This window comes from Anabas testudineus, chromosome 2 (genome assembly GCF_900324465.2).
Source record: "Anabas testudineus chromosome 2, fAnaTes1.2, whole genome shotgun sequence".
NCBI lineage: Eukaryota > Metazoa > Chordata > Actinopteri > Anabantiformes > Anabantidae > Anabas > Anabas testudineus.
In genome coordinates, this window is record NC_046611.1 from 20,227,949 (window position 1) to 20,251,440 (window position 23,492).

At 40.7% G+C, this 23,492-nt stretch overlaps 1 protein-coding gene across 2 annotated transcripts in view; it reads left to right on the plus strand.

The window, feature by feature from the left end:
- cdh7a (cadherin 7a) overlaps positions 1–23,492 on the plus strand; it is a 76,101-nt gene that overhangs the window by 41,462 nt on the left and 11,147 nt on the right. For both annotated transcript variants that reach the window (XM_026363054.1, XM_026363055.1), the window contains 6 exons: positions 6,731–6,898; positions 8,788–8,975; positions 10,561–10,814; positions 11,899–12,035; positions 14,032–14,153; positions 23,177–23,294. In XM_026363054.1, the coding sequence (XP_026218839.1) occupies positions 6,731–6,898; positions 8,788–8,975; positions 10,561–10,814; positions 11,899–12,035; positions 14,032–14,153; positions 23,177–23,294 (987 nt within the window). The remainder of the gene's footprint in view (positions 1–6,730; positions 6,899–8,787; positions 8,976–10,560; positions 10,815–11,898; positions 12,036–14,031; positions 14,154–23,176; positions 23,295–23,492) is intronic.

Below are 23,492 nucleotides of genomic sequence, written 5' to 3' on the forward strand. Positions count from 1 at the left end.
CTTTTATAAACCTGCCACCAACTTATCTCACTTGGAAATATTCATTTTTAATGTGGTCATCCACTGTTATTTATGCGATTTCTTATTATAAACGAAATGTAGATTATCATTATAAAGAAGAAGAACTGTCCAACAGAAATGATGGGAATCTGACCACTCACTCCGGGCTGTTCAGTGCTCTTTAACAAAGTCCGTGAGAGCACTTGGATCCATCGATGAGTCTCAAGTGAGACTTACATGAACACCAATACCAATTAAAGCAAGAGCAGACATTTACTTAAGTGATGTTCAAACAGCATGTCTGTCCCATAAAGTTCACATTAGTCTCATATCATGTTTTTCCTAGAGCCGTTCAACTCATCAGAGCTCATCCATTCTCTGCCTCTACCGATGACGTGTTTTTCATTAAGCTAAGTGGATTCTTTAAATACCAAGGTTGATATTTCAAAAGATTTTCCTGGGTTATGATTCCTTACCGCGAGAGGCCAGTGGTCTCCTACAGTCGATTGTGACGCTAATCAGAGTTCATTTCTGCTGCACGTCTCTCTGTACACTGTGCTTGATGGTAAATATCCAAGATGGTGGATGTGAGATATGTCACCAAATGCCAGTCTGAATTCTGGAGCTGTGCTAAAAGCATGTGTGAAGGTATCTTAGATACATGTAGATTGTATCTTGACACCATTTTAGATGTATTATTTATATATTATTATATTTAATGTTGCACTTTGTGCATTTTGAACAGTTTACTCTGGTTTGTTGCTACAGTGTTACTAGGTCTGTTATAACCAGTAGCATATGGGGTCTAATATTGGTTAATGATAACGTAACTAACTATTGCTACAGATTGCTGTGCAGGTGACATTACCTACTCTGTTGCTCTTCTCATTTTGTGCATTTATCATAGTTTTTTAGCAGATGGTACACGTTATTGCTTCATTTTTGATCCATTGCACATTTTGTCATTATCAGCAAACACGTTAGTCTGGGTCCTGCGTGGCTGTTTCAGGTCAGTACCACTTACAGACAGTAGCCTGGGGTCTTTTACATTATGTTTTACAGGCTTAAAGTACTGTTTCCGACTTGTGTACTGACTGTGCAAAAGACCACATTGTTTGTGGTAATTGTTAGTTTTTAACATATTGTCAATACCATGTATCTCACAGAATGCACTCAGGGGCTGGGACACTAGCTTTTAGACAGCAGCCCAGGATTGAGTGTTGTGGGATGAGCGTTGTGCGTCTGTCTTTGCAAGTTACTAATTAGTCCCATTTGCAGCACACGCCCGGGCCATAGCAGAGGGTGACTTTGACAAAGTGCCTGGGCTGAAATACACTCTAAGCTCCACACTGCAATACTGCACTAGCGATTAAGTGGCAGAGGGCTAATGGTCAGAGGGGAAGAGATGTGTGTGACCTGGTGTTAGGTGGGTAGCATCCTGGCTCTCTTTCGCCTAACAAGTCTCTTTACTCTGGTTCTTAATCCCAAATTGAATCTACAAGGTGCCCTTGGGAAAAGTACTTAATCCTGAATAGCTCCAATAACTTCCAAGCAATAGATAATTTCAGCAAAATACATAAGTTGCCAGGCCTGAAGATACTCAGTCAAGACAGTGTTTTCTAATATGTATTGATTGATAGCTAGTAGTTTAGTTTGAAGGTGAAGCTGCTAAGGACTGTGTTCTAATTGATGGCAGCTGCCTTCAGCACCGTACACCTTGGCGATATGGCGAGTCCTTTAGAAACAATTATCCGCGCACATTAAAAGCGTGCATACATGCACACAAACCTCAGTGATTGGAATAACAAGAGAAAAATTTAGTTAGCAGGAAATGCCAGGTGCCTGAATGAGAGGATTAATTACATTCTGAAGGGGGTATTTAAGATGTGACACAGCTTCCCTCTCAAAACACAGCCATGACATGCGAATACGACAGTTACTCAGGTGATAGGAGGCTGGATGGACTGAACCCGGGGTCTAATTAAATGAGAAACATTCAAACAAAGAGCTTTGGCTCGTCACGTGAAAGTTTAACGCCGGTATCAGGAGGAGGCAGGTTCGCTGTGATCAACCTGATTAAGATAGTAGCATGACCTTTTTAGAACCTTATACGAGCTTCTTTAGCTTGCTCTTTAAGGGTTTGTGTTATTGTTGCTCCATATAGGATTCTTGTTGTGGTGACTGCACTAAATCAAAAACATTACAGCTTAAGGCTAGATATAAATCTGTCTGACTCCTGCTGTTCAGGCAGGTTATATAGAGGGGGGGGGGTTCAATTTTTTTTAAATTAATAACAAGAAACACACACACACACACCCACACACACACTTTGTACAGATGAACTTTCCTTTCAGCTCAACATTGGACTGGATCGTGTGTTTTTAACGTACTGGACATAATGATATACTGATACAACACATGTCTTTATGTAGTGTAGCATTATTTAGTCCTTTCACACTGGTAGCTGTTGTGACCTGTGATTAGAGCATGAGGGCTGAATGTCACTTAGTAATAAACAACCTGGGTTGCAGGTTTTATTCCCTGTTTGTATGTCCCGCTTTTGTGTTATGGGATCTTTGCCTTGTAAGTGGACCGCCTGAGGGCTCAGCAAATCACATCCTGCACCCTTCATGTTTAAGTGTTCGTCACCTTCATCAGCACCTCTCATCGCTGCACGCAGAGCCAGAGGGTTCCTCCGAAGTCTGCACTTTTATTTCCTTTTCTCAAGACAAATGTCAAGTAGCTGGGCTTTAGCAGGGAGCGTGGCCCACCCGTCTGCCGCCAGTGGTGTGGAGACAGCTAGATAAATGCACGGCTACAATGCATCTGGCTTGCACTGGAGGCAAGGAGTCACAGCACGATGCGAGGCCGTGCCGTGAAAGCGACAGAAGGATTTTAATCATCACCTCTCCCCAGGAATGACACCAGCGCCGCACGGGGTAACAGAGATAGAGTGCGAGGGGGGCTGGCACCCAGCAGACAAACAACAGCCTCACAACATTGCCGTGTGGATTAGCATTGTCGCTCAATGAGAAGTATGTGTGCTTCTGGCCAGGCGGGAGGAGAAACATGTTTTTTTTTTTTTTGTTTTGTTTTTTTTTAGCATGCTCGAATCAGGATTCATGGCATCATTAACCACAGCCAATATCTCTCAGGCTCCAGCACACAAAGCTGATATTAAATAAGTATATAAATTGTGTGTGAAGCCTATGTGGTTTAGAGTGAGCATCCATTTGTCTCACTGTTACTGCACAAAGTTAACGTCTTTTTATTTCACCTTTTAGGAGCCATCTGCTGCATCTGTTATTATAATCCAGCCATTATCCAGCTTCCTCCTCAGCCTTGCCTCTGAATGTTTAAAATGCTCCTTTTAAGTATAGATATTTATGCTTTGTCCTTGTGGTGGTGTTGTACGGAGCGGAGAATCGAAAAGTTTTCTTCTGTTTGTGTCTAGCTAGTATTAAGGGAGCCTTGTCGGATTGAAGGCTTGAAGTAACCTTTCTGTTGCAACTCAGTAAACAGGGTTCACAGGTGTCACTGCAGTGGGCTCCCGAGCAGTGGTGGTGCTCTTTAATTGGCTATGAGGTTGCATTGTGGAAGAAGCAACAGAAAAGTGATGAATGGATGGATGGAGGAAGGATGTAAGGGATAAACAGAGCAGATGGGTGAATATCCACAGCACAGAGATGCCTAAATTCTCAGCATAAAAGCATTAGGCTTAAAAAAAAAAAACAGAAACAGATGACATGTTTTGACTTTGTTGTTGAGGCTAAAGCAAGAGAGAGAAAGGCAGGCGTGTTTTTTCCCTCAGTGCTGCATGACAACGTCCCACTGTTCATTATTTGATGCAGGACTGAAATGGCATGTTTTGTAGAGCAACAGCAAAAGATTATTGCTTTATTGACCACTGTCGTCCCACTGTAAGCCCACTGGCAGGGACTTCAGAGAAAACAAGTGGACAGCTCGCTATAATTTAGCTAACTGAGCCATTTAGTCAGAACAGCCAATAACAGTTTTCAGCTAGACGGACTGTAATGACATTAATAAAGGATGACACAGGGAGAAAATTAAACACTTTATGAAATTGTTTATTTTCGAGCCATGATTGACGGTCAAAAGGCATCTTCATTTTTCCCTTGAAGTCTTTTCGACCCGGTTTGTTTGTCCTTCCTGTCTTTGTTCTCGGACTGAGGTTAATTGTAAATTCTAAGAGCATCTGAGCGTGTGAGAGTGTGTGCATGCTTTCACCTTTCTTCTTGAGAGAACCGAACTTGAAATTCTTCCTCAGGTTAGAGAGCAAATGGGCGTGGCGCAGTACCTACGTCGTAATGAGGGCTGTAAGTTTTGGGTTAGGGAAGGAAAGCTTTATATTCACAGCGTGTTACAGTAAACATGAGCACCTGAATGATGCATCGGTCATAAAAATAGCATCTGTCTTTTTTCAGTCATAAATCAGTCAGGAGAAAACACACAGACTTCATTGACATACTGCTGGAATCGGACCTTAATCATGTTAATGATAGCAGCTCCTTCCTATCTGTTGGAGACAGATACATAAACCCGTTTAGAATTGATGTAAATGAGACTCTCCTAACTTAACATCCTCACAGTCATCACATTTCTTATTTGGTATCAAAAGCAATACTTCCTATTGCTGTCAACACATCTACAGTTACATAGTGCGAAGGCTGTTACAATTCCGTCATTATTGATTACGACTATATCGTGTTAATGCATTTGCACTAGTAATGCACTAAATGACGTTCTCATCTACAACATCTACTCACGGACAAATGTGTTCTTATGAGTTTAAAAGTGCACAGGGAAACATCCCAAGTAAATTAAAGTTGTACTTTCATATCTCACATGTTAACTTATTCAGATAAACAAGACAGTGTTACTTGAATAAGAGGCATGTATTTGGTAGAACAATGTTTCAGAAGTGGCAACCTCTTGTCCCCTTTAATTCTGGATCTAGTCATTATGTCCCGAGCAACCTAAAAGTGTTAAACGAGGAGGTGCCAAACAAGTGTTATGGAAATGAATACGATTTTTACAAGCATCCTGTGTCCACCAGCAGTTCACTAACATTGCTTTTTGGTGCTGGGCTGGAAACATAGAGTAGGTTTAACAGGGCCTTTTTAGCTGAAAACAGCTGTCAGCTTAGGATAGAAAAAAAAGCTTAATGAGACTGTACTAAAACAGTAAGGTTGTGGGTGGTGGGCCGTAGAAGCAAAAGTAAAAGAACTCAAAAATATTAACTTGTTCCTTTTTTTTTTGTGAGAGTGGGCATCTCTTACATGTCATTTAAAGCATTTTGAGAAATTCTTCAGGTGCCGGCTCTAAGAGGGATCTGCTTCATCGGGCTGCGAATGCGATAAAGCACCTCAAAATGATTCATTTATTCAGGAACTGTATGCTGTGGCTTTGTGCGGTTCCTAATGAGTAATCTCCCATGTTCTGTAGGAATCTTTAATAAGAGCCATTTAATGAATAAAACACATTGTGTGGTAAGTCATTAACTTTGAAAGCAACAGTGATTGCTTTTGAAGGATTAGGACACTTTTCTTTGCATTTAAACGCATGGTGTTAATTTTTCCCGGAATTATCGCCTTTGTAGTCGAGAGATAACGTTGAGATTAGAAAGAAAAAAATGCCATTAATAAAAAAGATTTCTCTACAAGGCTTTTTAATATTTTGTGCATGCGTAGCACAACTTGGCAAAACAACAGCTCAGAGAGCTACAGAGACACGTCATTTGATGGCAGTGTCGTTACATCTCCGATCCATTTCTGATACAGATCAATCATGACAAGGGGGGACAGGCAGATGTAATACCTCCCCTGGCGGCTAAAAATTGTCCACTTGCATGGGCTCACTCTTCTGACAGCATCTTAACATTAAGCTCATCACATGTCAGCCTACTAAACTATTAGGAGTGACAGCGCATTTGATGGCACAGCAGAGTCACAAGTCATTGCTGTTGTGTAAACAAGCTTACCAGCCATTATGGACATCCCCATTAGCCCTCAAGTCATGTATTTGTGTAATTGCTACTTGATGGGTTGATGGATGGACAGGTCTTTTCATTTGGAATTAAGATTTTTAGACCATTAATTTTGACATGAATAGAGCCTTCCATTACTTGAGTGGTCTACTCACCAGATGCCTTGGAAGGTAATTTTAGGGCGTGATGTGTTATTTTGTTGATGTCTTTTAATCACTCTTTGTTTGGTAGCTTTAATGCTTACTTACTTCTTTTGTAAAAATCAGGCAGAGGCAAACGTGCGACCACAATCACTCATTTTGATTGGACTGGATGACAGGCACTTTGACAGTTGACACATGAATATTGCAGAGCTAATTTGAAGTAATTAAAAAAAATGCAAATTACTATTTTAAAAAGTTTAAATACAGATTTAACTGTAACATCAGAATGTGATGTGTTGCTGTGAAGATGAGAAAACAAGCCACAGAGATCAACATAAAAAAAAATGGTTAAAACGTATACTAAAAACCATCAACATAAACCAGTTTTCTGGTAAAGAGCCGTCAGCTAACGTCGCACATTGAACATTATTATTAGCATTGTTTCTACTGAGTGTTAAACAACATCCAGTTTAAAATGGCTTATTATAGACTGTATTTGAAATGTGACATGTAGTGAAGCAGTACTTGACCTCCCCCCCCCCCCCCCCCCCCCCCCGTTCCTGGCTCTCTCCGTCTTCAGGTGTCATCAGAACAGCTCTGCCAAACATGGACCGGGAGACGAGGGACCAGTACGTGCTTGTCATCCAGGCTAAAGACATGGTGGGTCAGATGGGCGGACTCTCCGGCACCACCTCCGTCACCGTCACACTCACCGATGTCAACGACAACCCACCTCGGTTCACTCACAGTAAGACTGCTGATTGTCCTTACGGTGTCAATTATGCTTGTCAAACACAGTACATACCATGTTCTCAACAGCTACTCAGCAATCAGAATAAACCCACCAGCTCCTTGCTTCATTTGTAGTATTTTTTTCCAGCTCAATGGTCCTTTAAAGATCTTTTATAACTGAAAAACCACTTGAACTCAGAGAACCAAATTAACTTTGTGCTATGCACAGTGAATGCAGCGGTACAAAAAGGCTGAGCTGTTATTCCACCCTTGAAAAGAAGTCAGTGGAAAATATTACATTTGCTATATTATGTACACAACAACATTTATTTTAGACTTCTTGCAGACTTATAATGTCTGTGAGAACAAGGTTGAACAGAAAGTACTCAGAAAAGAGAGACCCAGTCATTAAAGCCTGATAATTGAACTTCATCTGTCCAGTTATCTAAGGTTACATTATCTGTGTTCTTAACCTCATTCTGTCTTTATCTTAGTTTCTCCCCTGCATTTGAATTTTCAACAGACATTTGGACTTTTATGACCAAATTAAAAACCAGCCTTCCTGCAAGGTGTGCACCTCCTTGCTTTTACTCCTCATCAGAGCTGAAGGCTGCTTCAGCATTGGATACTAGGATCAATCAGCCTCCCTTTTTTTTTTTTTTTTTTTTGTTGTTGTCAGCCTATTTCACGGGCTGCTAATGGGTTCCAGGCCGAGCTTTGGGATTCAAAGGCATGCAGCGCTTCTCATGATAATCCGAAGCGCCAGCAATCGGTTTACCACTGATAGCCCAACCACTGTCTGGCTGATGCACTTGCCATTGGACTGCCATGAAGCCCAGTCAATTTGCTGGCTCCTGGGGGGAAAGAAAGGTTTAAGTTTGCACAACAAGTCATCAATGCCATTTTAACCCAGTGCTGTCATGCTGGGAAGAAAGAGACTTTGGAGGAGTTTTGGGTTTTTCTCCTGCTGTCACACTTGCAGGGTCATGGGTAAGGAATCAATAGACCATCATGAATCATCAGAGCTATAGAGCTGATAGAGTAGAGAAGCTATATCTAGTCCAAGGAAGAAACGAGGGGGAAGGAGCCAAGGTTAGCTGCATGAGAGGACAAGCTGGGGGGAGAAGGGAAAAAGGGTAGGTGCAGGGGCAAAAAGGAGGGAGGAAAGCAATTTTTTGGTCTTTTAAAGAGCTGCTATTCCACGGCAAATTAAAAAGCCATTATAAAGATTACATGGCGGCAAACAATGTCAGGCAGATTAGCATTTAGACGGTGGCTGAGGGAGACAGTGTGAGGAACACAGAAAGGTCTGGTAATGAGCTCCGCCATGGTGATTGGAGAGATTATGATTATGAATATGATTCCCTTCTTTATTCTTATAAGAGTACTTTAAATCTGAAGGGTCAGACAAAAGCTCAGGGAACACAATGGAGAGCTGGGGAGTAATAGAATCTTCGAGTGGACATTTCATCCTGTGAAAAGTACCAAAAAGATCTAAGCATGAGTCCGGCTACTCTTTTTTCTTTTCTTTTTTTTTTTTTTTTTGGTTGGTTGAAGGGATAATGCATTACATCTAGACAGCTCTTAGAAATTGCAATATTTTGCTAAATATGTTACCTAAGTTTTAAATTTAAAAAACTAAAGACAGTTTTGGCTTTTCTCATTGCATATTTTGCTTTCCCATTGCCTTCTCCACTGCCTATACTGCAGTATGAAGTGAAAACAAAGTGCTTTATTGTGTCACTACTGTTGCCTGTCTGCGTTATGCAGCATGAATTTATTAAGGGCCCACACAGTTGAATCAAAGCTGAAGGGCCGTAACAAAAACTGAGCTGCTTGGAGGTGAGCTAGCAGTGAAATAAGCACATCCCTTACCAGCGTTGGCTCCTGTCCATCCTTTTCCAGAGAGCTATCAGTACACAGTGTTGGAGTCGCTGCCGGTGCAGTCTGTGGTGGCCAGAATCAAAGCAGCAGACTTTGATATAGGCTCCAATGCAGAGATGGACTATAGGATCATGGATGGAGACGGACCAGGCATGTTTAACATCACCACAGACGAGGACACACAAGAGGGGGTCATCATCCTACTGAAGGTACATGTACAGCATTAACCACAGTTTTCTTTACAACATAACTGAAATTCACTGTTTTATTCATAACATTAACTATTTTCAACTTGCTTCGTATGGCGATAGTTTGGAAATTAAGTGTACATGTATGATTGGATTAAAGTTCCCTCTATCTCCCCTGCATTGCAATATCTCGGATTCTGTTTAAAAAGCTCCTCCATGTGGACATCATCAGTTTTTCAGTTCAGGTGATGTTATGACGAGGACCTGTGAAAGAGCAGGTCAATCAGAACTACAAAATTTTGACAAGCAAATAGTTGTAAGTCGGCAATCAGTGAACCTCCACTCCCAGAGCACTGTAGTTAAATCTCGCTGGACTTTATGAAGCAGAAATGAGAGACGCTTCATTGAATGATTTTGGTGTAGCAACTGGATAAAACGCTGATGAAAATCTGTCCCATTTTAAATGGCGTACTTCTTATTTGTATAGTCGGCAGGAATAGCCTAAAAATGTTGGCACCATTTCACGTGTTTTTAGCCCCACTGTGATCTGTATGCACCAGGTGTCAGACGCTTGTTTACTGGAGGATATGAGAAAAAAACTGCCTCTCCCAGTGTCTCTTTCTCCTCTTGTTTCACTGTGTTTCCTTTACCTTTGGATTAAGTGATAATCACTAATGACAAATCAGTATTGACTATCTCCAGCATTAGTCTTTGATCAGAGTAAGCATCCCGTGGTCACTGGGTTTACTACCACAACAACTCTGGTTTCAAATAGAGGGAACACAAACATTTTATATTTTAACACTTGAAAAATACTTTTCATACCATATGATAAACGACATCACTGACATGCCTACGTGTAAGTTAGTTAAATGCAAAGCCACTTATTTATTTATACAGGAAATTTGTTGCATATTCTTGCCTCACTTCTGGACGCACCAAGGTTCATACTTCACATTTCAGGGTTTCAGAGAACTTGAAATGGTCTCTTCAGGCCATATGGATGTGACAGTTCATTGCCGCAGCTCCTTTGTAGAGGAGAGAGCCATTGTTGGGCACTTGCAGTTCTTGTCAGACAGGCCAATTTTATCCTTTGTTTGTTTTGCACCAAACTCAGACAATTACAACACTGGAAAGAGTTACCGACAATGAAAGTGTCAAATCAATGTTCGCCTGCAGTATATTATATGTTCCAATGGGGAATTCAATAAGAGACAAAATGACAAAATCTTTCCAAAGCTTTTGTTTCACGGTTCTTTTTTCCATCTTGTTTGCCTTTTCTTAAAATCAATTTTAGCACAAAGTAGCTATAATCCATCAGCAAATAACTGTTGAATTGTAAAAGGTCTTTAAAGTCCACATATTTAATTGGGTTCAATATCTCAGCATTGTGTGAATGATTTACAGATTTACATACATATAATAACTAACCCCTGACTGAACTGAAAATGCAGTTGTGACGTTTCCAAAAAAGATTTTTTTTCATCATAAATTATCTGCAGATATTTTTTTGACCTCGCCCCACTTTATTATTTATTTATTTATTGACAAGAAAAGCCTAGATCTCTCACATGTGATGTGCATTCTTCCTGTCTGTCTCCTCCAGCCTCTCGACTTTGAAACAAAAAGCAGCTTTTCGCTGAGAATCGAAGTCACAAATAGGAATATTGACTCCGACTTCTTGAGCTTGGGCCCATTTAGCGACACAACATCAGTCAAGGTGACAGTGGAAGATGTGAACGAGCCACCCGTCTTTTCCTCGCCACTTAGCAAGATGGTTGTTTCCGAGGACGCCAAAGTGGGCACCTCAATTGGAAGAGTCTCTGCCCATGACCCAGACACCTCCAACAGTGCCATCAGGTAACTGAAGATTTGCTAAAAAAAGCTACAAACTATGTGTTTGTTGTATTTACAACATGAGCAAAGAACTCGTCCTTCTAGTCATAATTAACGCTGTTTCAGCAAATTGTTAAAAACTAACTTTCAAGAGATATTTGATTTAAAAGAAGTGTACTCTGATATTCCCAAATGAACTTGACTAATGCGTCGATCCACCCGGAAACTCCATATTATGTGTAAACATCTGTAGACACTCAAAAAAATCCCTGTGTGGCTGTCACAAAGACAGTGCCAGATGGTGGGAGGGCTAAGGAGTGCAGCATTTGCAAAAGTGAAATGCCATCTTGAACAAGAGAAGGGCATTCCTGCAGGAGGGTCAAAGCTCAACACATGTGCTGTGGCATTTATGACTCAAAACAAGCACTCGCGTTGCCAATCTGTGTGGTGTCACTCTTGAGATGCCCACATATTCTGCATTAATTGAATGAATAGCATATGGTATTCATGCTTGGTCTGTTAGGATTGTTAGTAATCTTAATCAGAAAATCAAATTACTGCACCATTGTAGCTGTAAATTGCCTCTTTTTGCTCCTGTGACTGTTATCAGCGTCTGTAATATATTTCACTACATCTGTTGAAATTAAAATTATTGTGGAACTAATGCAGCCACAAGAGTCAAATTACATTGCAATAATACCCTTTGGATGTAGGCTAATTGAAGCTGTAATTTTCTCTAGAAATGTGAGTTGCTATGTATTGAAAGGGTTTGATCAGTGTTGTGTGCTGAGGGACAAGTAGGCAGCCTTCAGTTTTATCAAAATTTAATAGGGTTTTGTGTCGTTTGTGCTCAAAAGTTTCTGCTGCATTTGTGAATTTAAAGAATTCTGTGCACTTGTGTTAATTATCTATGCATTTTGAACACTGGCAAACGAGACATCTTACATGTTTTACGACGGGGCGACGCAATTTGTGAACCAAAAATGTGCAGTTTGAATGTTGAATGTCATAACCTTACCTTAAAAATAGAAGAAACACTAAAATGTCAAATCAATACCACTATACAAAAGCAATTTTAAAACCATATCTGTTGTGTGTTTGTGTCCAGGTATTCCATTGACAGAAACACAGACTTGGAGCGCTTTTTTAACGTGGACGCTTTAAGTGGAGTCATCAGCACAGCCAAGCCTCTGGACCGAGAGGCCAACTCCATCCATAACCTCACAATCTTTGCCATCGAGAGCCGTAAGTCTACTTAAAGCGAACGCTCTCCAGTATGCTGTATCAGTCAGAATCGACCGTTTGCTAAATTCCTCTGCCAAGCAGTGACTGTTCAACCAGAGCTCAGTGACTGTAATGGCACAGCACATCTGTCAAGCTTTGGTTTTTCTCCACATGTTAAAGTAGTGATGTGGAAACCAGAAACAGAAACTACAGTAGTGTAAGGAATGGATTCAACTGTGGGCTCCAAAGTAGGCTGCTATTGTTAGCTTTTCTGACTTAGTGCTAACCCAACAGTACATCCAAAGTCAAATATAAGTAAGGTAGATGTTTTTACTAGAAATATACAAGAAACCCTTAAATGTGGAGATTGCTTGTAACAGTGCAAAGTTTATTCTCTGCTTGATTGCGTTTTGGAGTATTCTCATTTATTGTCATTTCATAATGACGTCTACCTGAAGCACTGGGCAGAGTGTGGTGGAGTAGCCAATAGCAGAGCACAGCCCAGCTGCTTTTGTACATCTTAATTTAAAATCAAAAAAACCTATTGTTTCCCAAATCAATAAAACCTTCAAGAGTTATCTGCCACTGGGATTTAGCGTGATCAGTTACCTGTCACTGTGAAGACGTATATGGAACCTTAGATCCTCTGTGTCCTATTATCCACTTCATAATGTGTCTGTGCTGTGGACAGTACAATTGTTGGAATTGTTGTAGGGCTGTCGGGGAATATTAATTCACACGCAGGATGGTCGTTTTGACCTCTGTGTCTCCCTGAGCCGTGGGGATGAGATGCTGACTAAGGGTGGGCGATCTCACCCACGGGTGAACTATGTTAATGCGATGTGAAGAAGTTCATCTCTCAGCGGCTCCAAGGACATGAGTCTTTTTTTTTTCTTCCTTCTCAGCATTCCTATCATTCCACTGCCATCACAGAAACACAATGGACAAAAATCATCACTAGAAAATCCACAGTGCGCTCTAGACAGCTGTGTCCCATCAGTATAAGTTAAAGAAGACAACCAGCCTGTCAGCCTGGCAGTTCCTCTGCTTTCACATCTTCAGACTGATCACTGTGTGAAAAAGGGTTTTCATTTTTTTTAACACCTTTTTATCACTTTGTGCTTCAAAGATGTGTTTTTATTTACATCTAACAGCCGACACACAGACACACGCGCGCAGATACGCTCTACTTGGTTGATTCCCAAGCGTGAGCGCTTGCCTGATATAGCAACAAAGAGAAGGCTGCATATAATAATAGTCATATGAAATGTCACAGCAGTCCCTCATGCATGAGGTACTGGCTTCTGACACATAGTGACACTCGGGCACTGTTTTCAGCTCAGAAGCTGAGTTCTCAAGCTGGCAACAAATTCCACTGCCCCGCATGCCTTACGACAGTATTTATAGTAAATGGCTTCTTTGTAACAGAACAGGGTGCAGGGACTCTTTGGTTGAAGGATGTTGCGCATTTGAGTTGCAGTCACTCACTTTTCATCCGCTCAGCCCAGACCATGCCAATGACAACAAGTCTGTGGCCCGGGGCCCTGCGCGTCCTTTTTATCACCATCAAATCAGCTGGCCCGAATGTCAGCACATCATCTCTGTCCAGCATGGCGGCGACGCCAGCCTAAATCATCATCTTGCACTCAGACGCAGCCATTTAGCCATCAGTGTGTGTCAGGCAGACAGAGGCGTGAAGCCCACGGTAGAAGATGGCTCGTTCGCACGCAGAGCCTTCCCCCCCGACAACAAGCCCGCATTGAGTGTAATCACTTTGGCTGATCCAACAGCAGAGAGGGTAAGGACACCAGCTGTTGGAAGCACACGGCATATTTCATTACAGCAGCACTTTTTTTTTTCTCCTACTTTGTGATTAATTAAAACACATCAGAAAGATCAATATTCTATAATTCGGCCAAGTGGATCGTTGCAAAATTAAGGCAAAATGAAAGTGTTTAAAAGAGTTTGCTGAGTGCTGTGACATGAACAGAGACTCTTCTGTCTTTTTCTCTTTCAGAAGACCCGACCCAAATCGGGAAAGGCATCGCTCTCATCACAGTGCAGGACATAAATGATAATGCCCCAGTCTTTGCCATAGACTATGAAACTCTCCTTTGTGAAAATGCCATGCCAGGACAGGTAAGACCCAGAAATGTCTCTGCAGTTGGTCCAAGCTTCTCTTCCCTTTTCCCTCTCCACACTTGCTTGAAGTTTGACTCACAAAGACAGCCTGCTGAGTCTCAAAGCCATTAAAACTCTTTCTTGTTCCTCAAAACAAGTCCACTGTGCACATACCCACTCCACAGCTTCAGGTCATTCCAGGGAGATGGCATCATTAGTATGAGACACACCCTTAAGATTTAATGGCAGGTATTGTAGGTGTTATCATTCATTAGAGATGTTACTCTCATTCCAAACTGTCAAAGCCAACTAAATTAATGACAGTGCTTGACTCTGCCTGTGGTCTTAATGCACAATGATATCAGGGCGTAATGTGATATCTCATGCTGGGATGGAGTGGTGTACTGCCACTGTTTGCCTTTCCATTCTGAAGTCCTGTGCAATTACATGATCACCACAGAGGACACTGGGCCAGAAAAGGCAACACAATATAATATGCAAAGGAAACCTGAGAGATTTTAGGGCTTGAAGTTGGAGATTTCACTCAGGAAAAGCAGGAGGGCAAAGAAGCCGTAGCCATGCATCACATTTTCCCTGTGTTTAGCATTTGGCCTCATTGTTGCTAAATGACTTGTGTGTCTGTGGCGGCGATTCATCTGCTCTTGGCATTTGGAAAATACAATCAGATGCGAAGGGTAAAGGAGGCGTGTAGACCTGAATAAGTACAATTGATCAGAATGATGCATTGTATTGGAAATGGCTATTAGGCCCTTTTAAATATGTTATTTGCATTTATATTTGCAGTTGTTTGTCACCGTGCTCACGGGAGAGTGAACAAAAATGGCAAATGATTTCATTTGCAAAAATGAGAGCCCATATTTCATGTGTATTTGTTATTTTGCATTTTATTTATTTATTTATTTATTTTATTCCGTGCACATGATGCTTGACCACAATGTGTCTCTGTTTTTTTAACAAGATTGCAGAGGCTCGCAGGTATTGTGGATGTTCGGGCCTTTGTTTCTGTGTTGAGCTTTCAGCCTTTTTTTTTTTTTTACTTTAGACTCGTCGACAAATAGATAATAAAAAACACATTCTTTGTATGGAATTCAATATACCTTGAGGTATTTTGAGATGTTCCTAAATTTAAATTTTAATTTATCAGATTTTAGCCTTAGGGAACCGAGTATTTACTGGAATAAACATTGCCTCTATATTAGTTGCCATCATTATTGAAGAATGCATTCTACCAGAGCTGAAAGTCTATTTTTGGTTAATGATCCTACAGTTTATCCTCACATGACTGTTGTTGTTCAGTGACATCAAATTGAGAACAACATAAGCGACAATCTATCAAACGTCAATACACCCTGACTTTCATATTCAACAGATCATTTGTACATTTCTCCCCAATAGCACCTGATAAATTATGACACAGAGACTATGACAATACTGAAACAAAGTCATTACCCAACAGCCAAACCAACCCCTGGGACATAACAACATCCATGGCCCATGACAGCATCATCAGCAGGAAAAGGTACAGCAAATCTGTAATTACTCAGCTGAAGCAGACAGATTGCTTACTCAATGCCAGTGATAGCTGAGCTGTGAGGTCCCCCTTAGTGTAGCTAGAAGCTACTTTGCTGCAAAATGAGAAGCTGCTTGTGATGGAGGCCTTTGTGCTCGTCCACCCAGCGAGAAGCCCCGCTGCATTCAAATTTTGTCCATATAGTCTTAAAGTGCTGCAGTCATAAAATGAGCTGTCATAGCTAGGAGCTAGTTTTACCATACTAATAGCCAAGACACCCCCAACATACAAAATAGAGTCTTTGTGTCTGTGGTTGTGCGTGGACATGTTTTTGCCTTCGCAGTGAAACATCCCAACAGATATCTGCGTGATGAAATAGATTCATATTTCCTATTTTTACCCAAAGATCAACGTGCAGACATTAATTCAGGCAGTTAGCAAGTTAGTTACTAAGAAACTTCAGATTGGATTAACCACCCATAGAGCACAACAACAAACTAGAGACCAGGAACAGATCATCACCAACAGCATGAAGACAGAATGTAAAAATATCACTGAGAAATAAAATATGGAGACAAATGTTAGAAAAACGACTGTACTCAGTTTATAATTTTCATTTCACTTATGTTGGTGAATCTTTAATTAATAATACACATAAAGTAATGCAAACATGAGCTGTTTTCTAACGGAAAATATTTTTCACTGATTCAGAAGTGGGTGCTTTATAATATGACATTTACCTATTTCAAGCCATACTGTACATTTATCATGGTTGTCGTTTTATATATGATGTGAAATAACGAATTATTGGTTTGTATTTGACTTCTTCACTCAGACATGTAAAAATATGCACCTGTTCAACTTATGGTTAACTTGTGAATTGCTGTTCTTGTTCGACATGTGGTACATTCTCTCAGAAATATGATTCAGCGTCACCTCTCTTTCACCTTAATGTTCGACTGAACAACTACTACAGGCAAGAGTTGCCTGTTATCATTTTTTACTTTTCCCTAATTCCAATTTCTATTCAGCCCCGTTAAACACAGGCTTCTGTTTAGGCAATGCTAAAGAGTACCTGCGGGATTGCAGCTTCAGACTGAATAATGAAGGCAGGCAAAAATGGAAATTCCATGATGAAATTTACACCAAAAACACATAGAGAGCAAAGGAAAGGAGATAGGTTGACATTTGAATGTGAAAACACTGTTTGAATTACAACTAGGTGTCGGCTGTCTGTTAGCACACAGACTGTGTGGACTTGTAACCTGTCAGATGTGCGCTCCACCACCTCCCTGATTCCTAATTAATTAAAATACTCCCGTTGTGTACTCTAGGTCCGACCGTTGCGGTTGGTTGTACTAACGGCGTCTCCTTCCCTGTAAGCTTTGTTGAAAATCTCAGGCCGCCCACTGACTGTCACGCCCATTGGCTTATCCACAGCTGCGACAAAGATGAAATAATAACATTTGCCAGTTGGGGCCAAGGTAGACTCTGTGGCTCTGTAGCATAGATTAACAGGGAGTGCAAGGATGGAATAACCTGCCATTTTTCAGGCCTAATTAAGGCCGTCTCGTGGCACTGGCTCTCTCCAGAGATGCCACTTGTTACGGATCATCAGTGCGTCTGTCTCCTGCCATAATATTAATTGATATTATGATGGGGTGTAGGGGGCAGGGGCAGTGGGAATGGTGGGGGGGGGGGGGGAGGTCACGTTGTACAATCACTTCAGTGTAACCATTACATACATGAGTGGAGTTGCCATTCTCCTGCCCCCAATCTGCTCCCCTGCCCCTCTCTGCACTCCAGCAGCATCCCCGAGGAGGATCATCCCCGAGAGGTTTGTGAATGTTGGATAGTCAAGAACAGAGGTTTTCTAACTGGGGACGGTGTTGCACGGGAAAGTGTGTGTGAGGTGAAAAAGATAGGCGCAAGCCATTGTTCTGCAGGAAACAGCAAGTGGTTTGGCTCATTTACCAGCGTGGTCATGAAATTCACTTATAAAACCCCTAGTGTCTGATTTCTGCAATTTGTGTAATACCATACACTTAAATAAGTCAATCAAATCTGAACACACACACACACACACACACACACACACACACACACACACACACACACACACACACACACACATAAATATACATATATATATATATCTTACACTGCCTAAGTGCCTACCTCCATAAGTAGACAAAAGCAGTCTTTATAACTCCAGAACTTGCTGAGGACTGCAGCTGTCTTGATTTTGTGTAGTGTGGGTCATGTCAGAATTTGAAAACCCCTGGTTAAGAACATTACAATTGTCTCTTTTTTGCTTTATCAGGGAAAAAAAAAGACACTGCATTTATCTCGTCTTAACTAGTGCCTCAGCTGTCTCGACTATCATTCAGACAAACAACAAAAAAACATATTCACACCTCCAGTCGTCATTCAAATTATCAGTTTGTTATAGGTGTTGCATCAAGGTGGGAGATGAAAACAGATATGTCAAGGCACAAGGGATGCGTAAAATATTAGTGTGTGGCAGCATATTGTCTGTTCTATAAAAAGACTGAACATGGAGCAAATTTAATCTCAGTTCTCTCCAGGAGATCACTTTAGCCTCAGCAGTTCTGACTTGTCAGGATCATGCCAACAAACACGGTTGTGACAAGACGAATCTCGGCGTCTGACTCAGACAATCAATGTGAAATGAGAGCGCTGGCTTAGAAAAAGTGAGAAGAGACTGAACAATGACATTTGTTGAATAGCACATATTGATTGCCATTACGTTTATACACAGCACCCTGCGTGTGTGGGTGAGTGCGTGTGGTGACAGCGGGGGAGGGGATGTGCGAGCGGGTGCTGTTGATCTGTTGGTGAACAAAGTTATGAGTGTCACATGCTGGTGATGTTCGGGGCGTCGATGTCATAGGAAGCCGCCGCAGAGCAACGCAGAGTGAGGGGTGTGAAAACTGCGGGCCCACCACTTCCTTCGTCAACACAACCCCTGGTGACAGCTGTCATCGCCATGGCAACGAGTGCCACCTATTTGATGCAATGCTTATTTATACTCTTAGTTCAACTTTCAAGTGGCTCGCTCTGATCGTATTGTATGACTCATCTTTCAACAGGACTTCAGGTGGCCTGAATCAAAGGCTCTTAGCTCTAGATCCAATCACATCCGGTTCACAATGTGATGATTACATCTTTAAGACAACTAAAGGAGTTGATTTTAAAATGCAGTGCACCAGTCTACAGGCTTCAAAGAGAGGAAAGTGTTATTTAAACTTGTCATTTCTCAGACGTCTTCTCACACTTAACATTTTCACATACTAAAATATCTCAGTCTGGTCTCTCCTCATTACAGAGACCGAATTTCAGGCTGTTTCTTCAGCCGACACCAACACAAAGCAGCTCCAAAGGACAGATGCTACATAGGTGCAGCGAATCTTGGTCACAGTAGTTCCCTAATATTCTATAGATGTCTGGGAGAGTTAAATCTTAATTGTTTGAAGTGCATGCACACTGGTGAGAACAGAGACAGTTTAGTTGGAGCGACGTCTTATGTGGAATTAGTGCTTGTGCAGTATTTGGTCCGTGAAGTTTTCAGTTCAATTATCCAGGTGGTACGAGGCCTCGAGAAAACTGGGTCCAAATCACCAGACTGGAGTCTTCAATCGAAAAGTCCAGACTCACACTTTTGCTTTCGATTAAAGAAAGAAACCTTTTTTTGATTACACCTGAAGCGCTTTTCAGAGCTAACTTTTAAAGGATTTAAATTAGTACCAAAACTAAACTTGACGTTTGGTGCCAGTACCAAACCAGCAGTTGTTTTACAAATCATTGTTAAGATAACAAAATATGTTTTTTATTAGCAAAATCTGCCAAATATTGGCAGCTCTTAGAAGATTTATGCCTAGATTTATGGCAAAAACATCATTCTGCTACATAAAACTGTTGTGAGATACTGAATTTTCCTACTTTGCCCAATTAAATGTGCCACTTACAAAAAGTTGTGGAGCTTGCTAGAGACAGATTTAAAAAAGAGGAAAGAAAGAAAGGAAGGAAGAAATGGTCTAAATCGAAGCAGCAGAGGCAGAGATATCCTGACTTCCAGTCACATGCATTGGCCAAGCTCCAGTAACACTGGATTTAGTTTTGTTTTTTGTCTTTCATTACAAATCCCCTGCCCGTTAAATTTTCACTTCTTTCCAACTCCATGACCAAGAAACAATAATGGATGGACACACATTCTCTTTTGCCAATTTTCTAGATAATTTACTTAAATTTTGCGCTACATGTGGATGGAAACTTGACTAATGATTACAAATAAGCAAATATCCTCAGAATATTTGCAGTCAGTGCGGATGGTTCTATGTTGTCTCTATTACCCATTCTTCAGCTGCACCCCCAGCAAAGCCACAAATAGAGACTTTTTAAAGATAAGCTCCAACCTTTGTCCTTTTATATCCTCTGATCTGACGTGCAGTCATGTGTAAACTCGAAACCCTTTAATTCTGTGATTCATAGGCCTTCTCAATCTTGGCTTGTGACAGACACCACTCTGCTGCCACAGTTAATGTCTTTGAGTAAGAATTTATGTCTACATCCATGCCTCTCTCTGCGTCTCTCCCACTCAACCCATTAGAGAATTCCCCACCACAGGTTCCCGGTAACGCCTTGCATCAGAGCCACACTAATGAAAGGTATTATACATTACAAAGTGTTTGATTTAGGGATGATTTACAGTCTTTCCCTTCAGCAGTGAAGAATGAAAACCTTCCTTCAGATAAGCTCTGAATCCATCTGCAATATTCAAAGGACATCAAAGGGTTCAAATTGTGTATAGGATTCATCGTCAGTGTAAAAACCACAAAGAAAGGTTTCTATCAGATGTGAAATTTCCATAACAGAGTAAGCGGCATGTGAGTTATTATGATCCCAGAATCAAGGGCAGCTTTCATGATATGCCGCCGAGCATCCATACTCCGCATGTTTAGGTGCTCAATTGTTGCGTCTCACCTGTCACTGATCTGGTGCCGACACAAACATCACTTCTGCCTGTTTATGCACAAGATATCACAAATGCTCTTGAACCAGAGCAGATAACCTTATTGCGTTTCTGCTTCAGATATAAATGAACCGTTGCAACATAACACAATAGATAAAAAGACATACTTTGTGATTATTTGTGCTGATGAAAGAGCAGCTGTTTTAACTTTGTTAAGGAACAGAGTAAAATATTCATGAAATTTACCCCCGCTTGCCAGTTTTAATAATTGGCAGGATGTCATTTACCACCTACACCAACCCCTAATACCTGACAGCTTGTAACCAGCAGCATTTAATCACAGCTGACAACTGATAATCCATGTCTCAGCACTGATGGATCATTTTGGCTTTTTTTCTTCTTCTTCCTTGCCCCTTCTTCTTTTTTTTTTTAATTTTGCCTTTGTCTTGATGCTAGACACTGAGCTGTTTGGGGCTGGGATATGTGATAATTCAGTGTGAATTGCTTTAAAGAATCTCTTGGATCCCGTCCACAGGCGTGAGTTGTCACAGGGTTGAGTTTCTCGAATTGCCTACAAAGGACTCAGGACTCTTGATCTAAATTTATAAGGACACCGCTGCAGTAACACCCACTTTGATGGCCGCCGTGGTGGCTATCATTTGTCGTCCATATGGCATGTTTGTGTGTGATATGCTTCTCCCGTACAGCATGTACTGAGCAAGCCTTCCCTTTTTTTCTTTCTGCAGCTAAGACACTGAAATTAAAGCTCAGTGGGTTTGTGCTGAGAAGAAATAACTTGATTTTCAGATAGCATGTTTGTATGAATAAAAAAATCATTACAGCACATGCTGGTGGGTGTAAATAAATTGGTTTATGTGGTAATTTGATTTCCTGCATTATTTATAGTTGTCAAAGCATCTATATAATAAAAGGAGTAAGATTCTGTTTAGTCCTGAGTTCAGAGGCAAAATAAAGTGGGCCGAAACAAATAGCAATCACTTGTTTAACTCACAGATATGAATGCTTGTCTTGCATTGCCTCTAGCAAGAGCAGTTTCTCTCATGAGTCATTTTCAAACTAGTAATAATGAAGAAATGCCTGACTGCGTTGTATATGCACTTATTTGAACAGCATCAGTGTAACAACATTCAGTGGACTAACCTGATATTGAATTCATATTATATATTTATATTTCTGGTAGGCAGATCTAATTGTATTTGAGATAGTAAAATAAGAATAATGTTAAAATATTTAATGGTCTATTTAGTAAAGCATATTTGGAGCTGTGTTGTCTCGTGGTACCGTTGGTTGTACTGAACTCACTCAGACTGAACCATACCAGGCCACAAAGTCATCATCATCATTGTCAATCCCCATCACTCTGTAATTTAAATCCCAACCAAAACAATGCCCTTGTTTCCCAAAGTAGATCTTTGATGTTTATGTGAAAACAGAGGAAGTCAAATATGTTCCTGTTCATCTGGATACATGATAAATGTTTAGGAACAAATAACATACAGTGCAATACCTTGTATTGTACATACAGGTACTTTTCGTATTTTATATCTGTTTACATTCCAATAAATTTGCACCATTAAAAGTATAATAAATTGGCTAACAGCAGTTCATCTTTGCAGCGAAGTTCTGAAGTTGTCTGTCTGTTTTTTCTAAGCTGTTTTATGGACGTTAAAAATAAGACTACGGCAGGGAAATTGAAGTAAGTCACAAGGAATGATATCAATATGTGTTATGATTGTAAAGATTTAACTTAGCTATGCATTCAGAGTAAGTACAATGTTTAAAAAAATCCCCTTACATTACTGTGTGTTGCATACAGCTATCTCCATAAACAAAAATGAAGTCTACTTAAGTGCACTTGTGGTGTAAATGGGCCTCAATAGTTGTTTGAGAAATTAATAATGTTTGTGCCCAAGATGGTTTTCTTCGTTTTCAACTGGGTCAGATTATTAGACCGAGATTAACCAAGTGTTGATGTCGACTGTTATCGCTAAGTGCGTTGTGGTCTTCTACTGGAACTCAGAGAGCAGTTGCTGGACAATGATTTGCTTCAGAGAAATCACTTCCCAAAATAAAACACTTCATTGCTAAGAGGTTGCCAAGCTCTTGCCAAATAAGCACTTACTGTACTTCAAGAGATAAATGACAGAAAAAAACCACAGCCAAACGTTATAAAACAAATCTTTTTTCATCAATCAGAATGAAGTTGATTATTTCAGTTCAGTCACAGGGTTGATTTGACTAAGACTCGATCAAAGAAAGAGTTATGCGTTCGTGTACATAAATCTATGACAGAGTGAAAAGTGATGGATAAACGAAAGGCTCGACGACAATGCTTTCCTCACACTGATACCATGAGGTACAGCAGCCAGTTCTTACTGCATGCACACATTAGACAATTTACAGCTTGAGTTAACACCTAATCAGCCAGTCAGATCGGATAAAGATCAGCAAGGTAACTATCTTAAATGTCTTTGTTTGTATTCCTGTTGTCCTCAGGTGATCCAGACCATCAGTGCAGTGGATAAGGACGAACCTTTGAGTGGCCATCGCTTTTATTTCGCCCTGGCTGCACCAGCTGCCGGCAACCTCAACTTCACCCTGCGAGATAACAAAGGTGTGAAACTTGTATATGTTATTTTTTTGATAATACGGTCAGGTTACCTTCAGCCTCCTCAAAAATCAACAAGGTTTCTTCCCTGGTCTAACATGGGCAGCAATATTGATTGTAAGATGTTTATATGTATGCAGGATTTTGGGGAAACATAAGCATCTATGAACTAAGAGGATTATTTTGACAGGTATTCAGAACGAA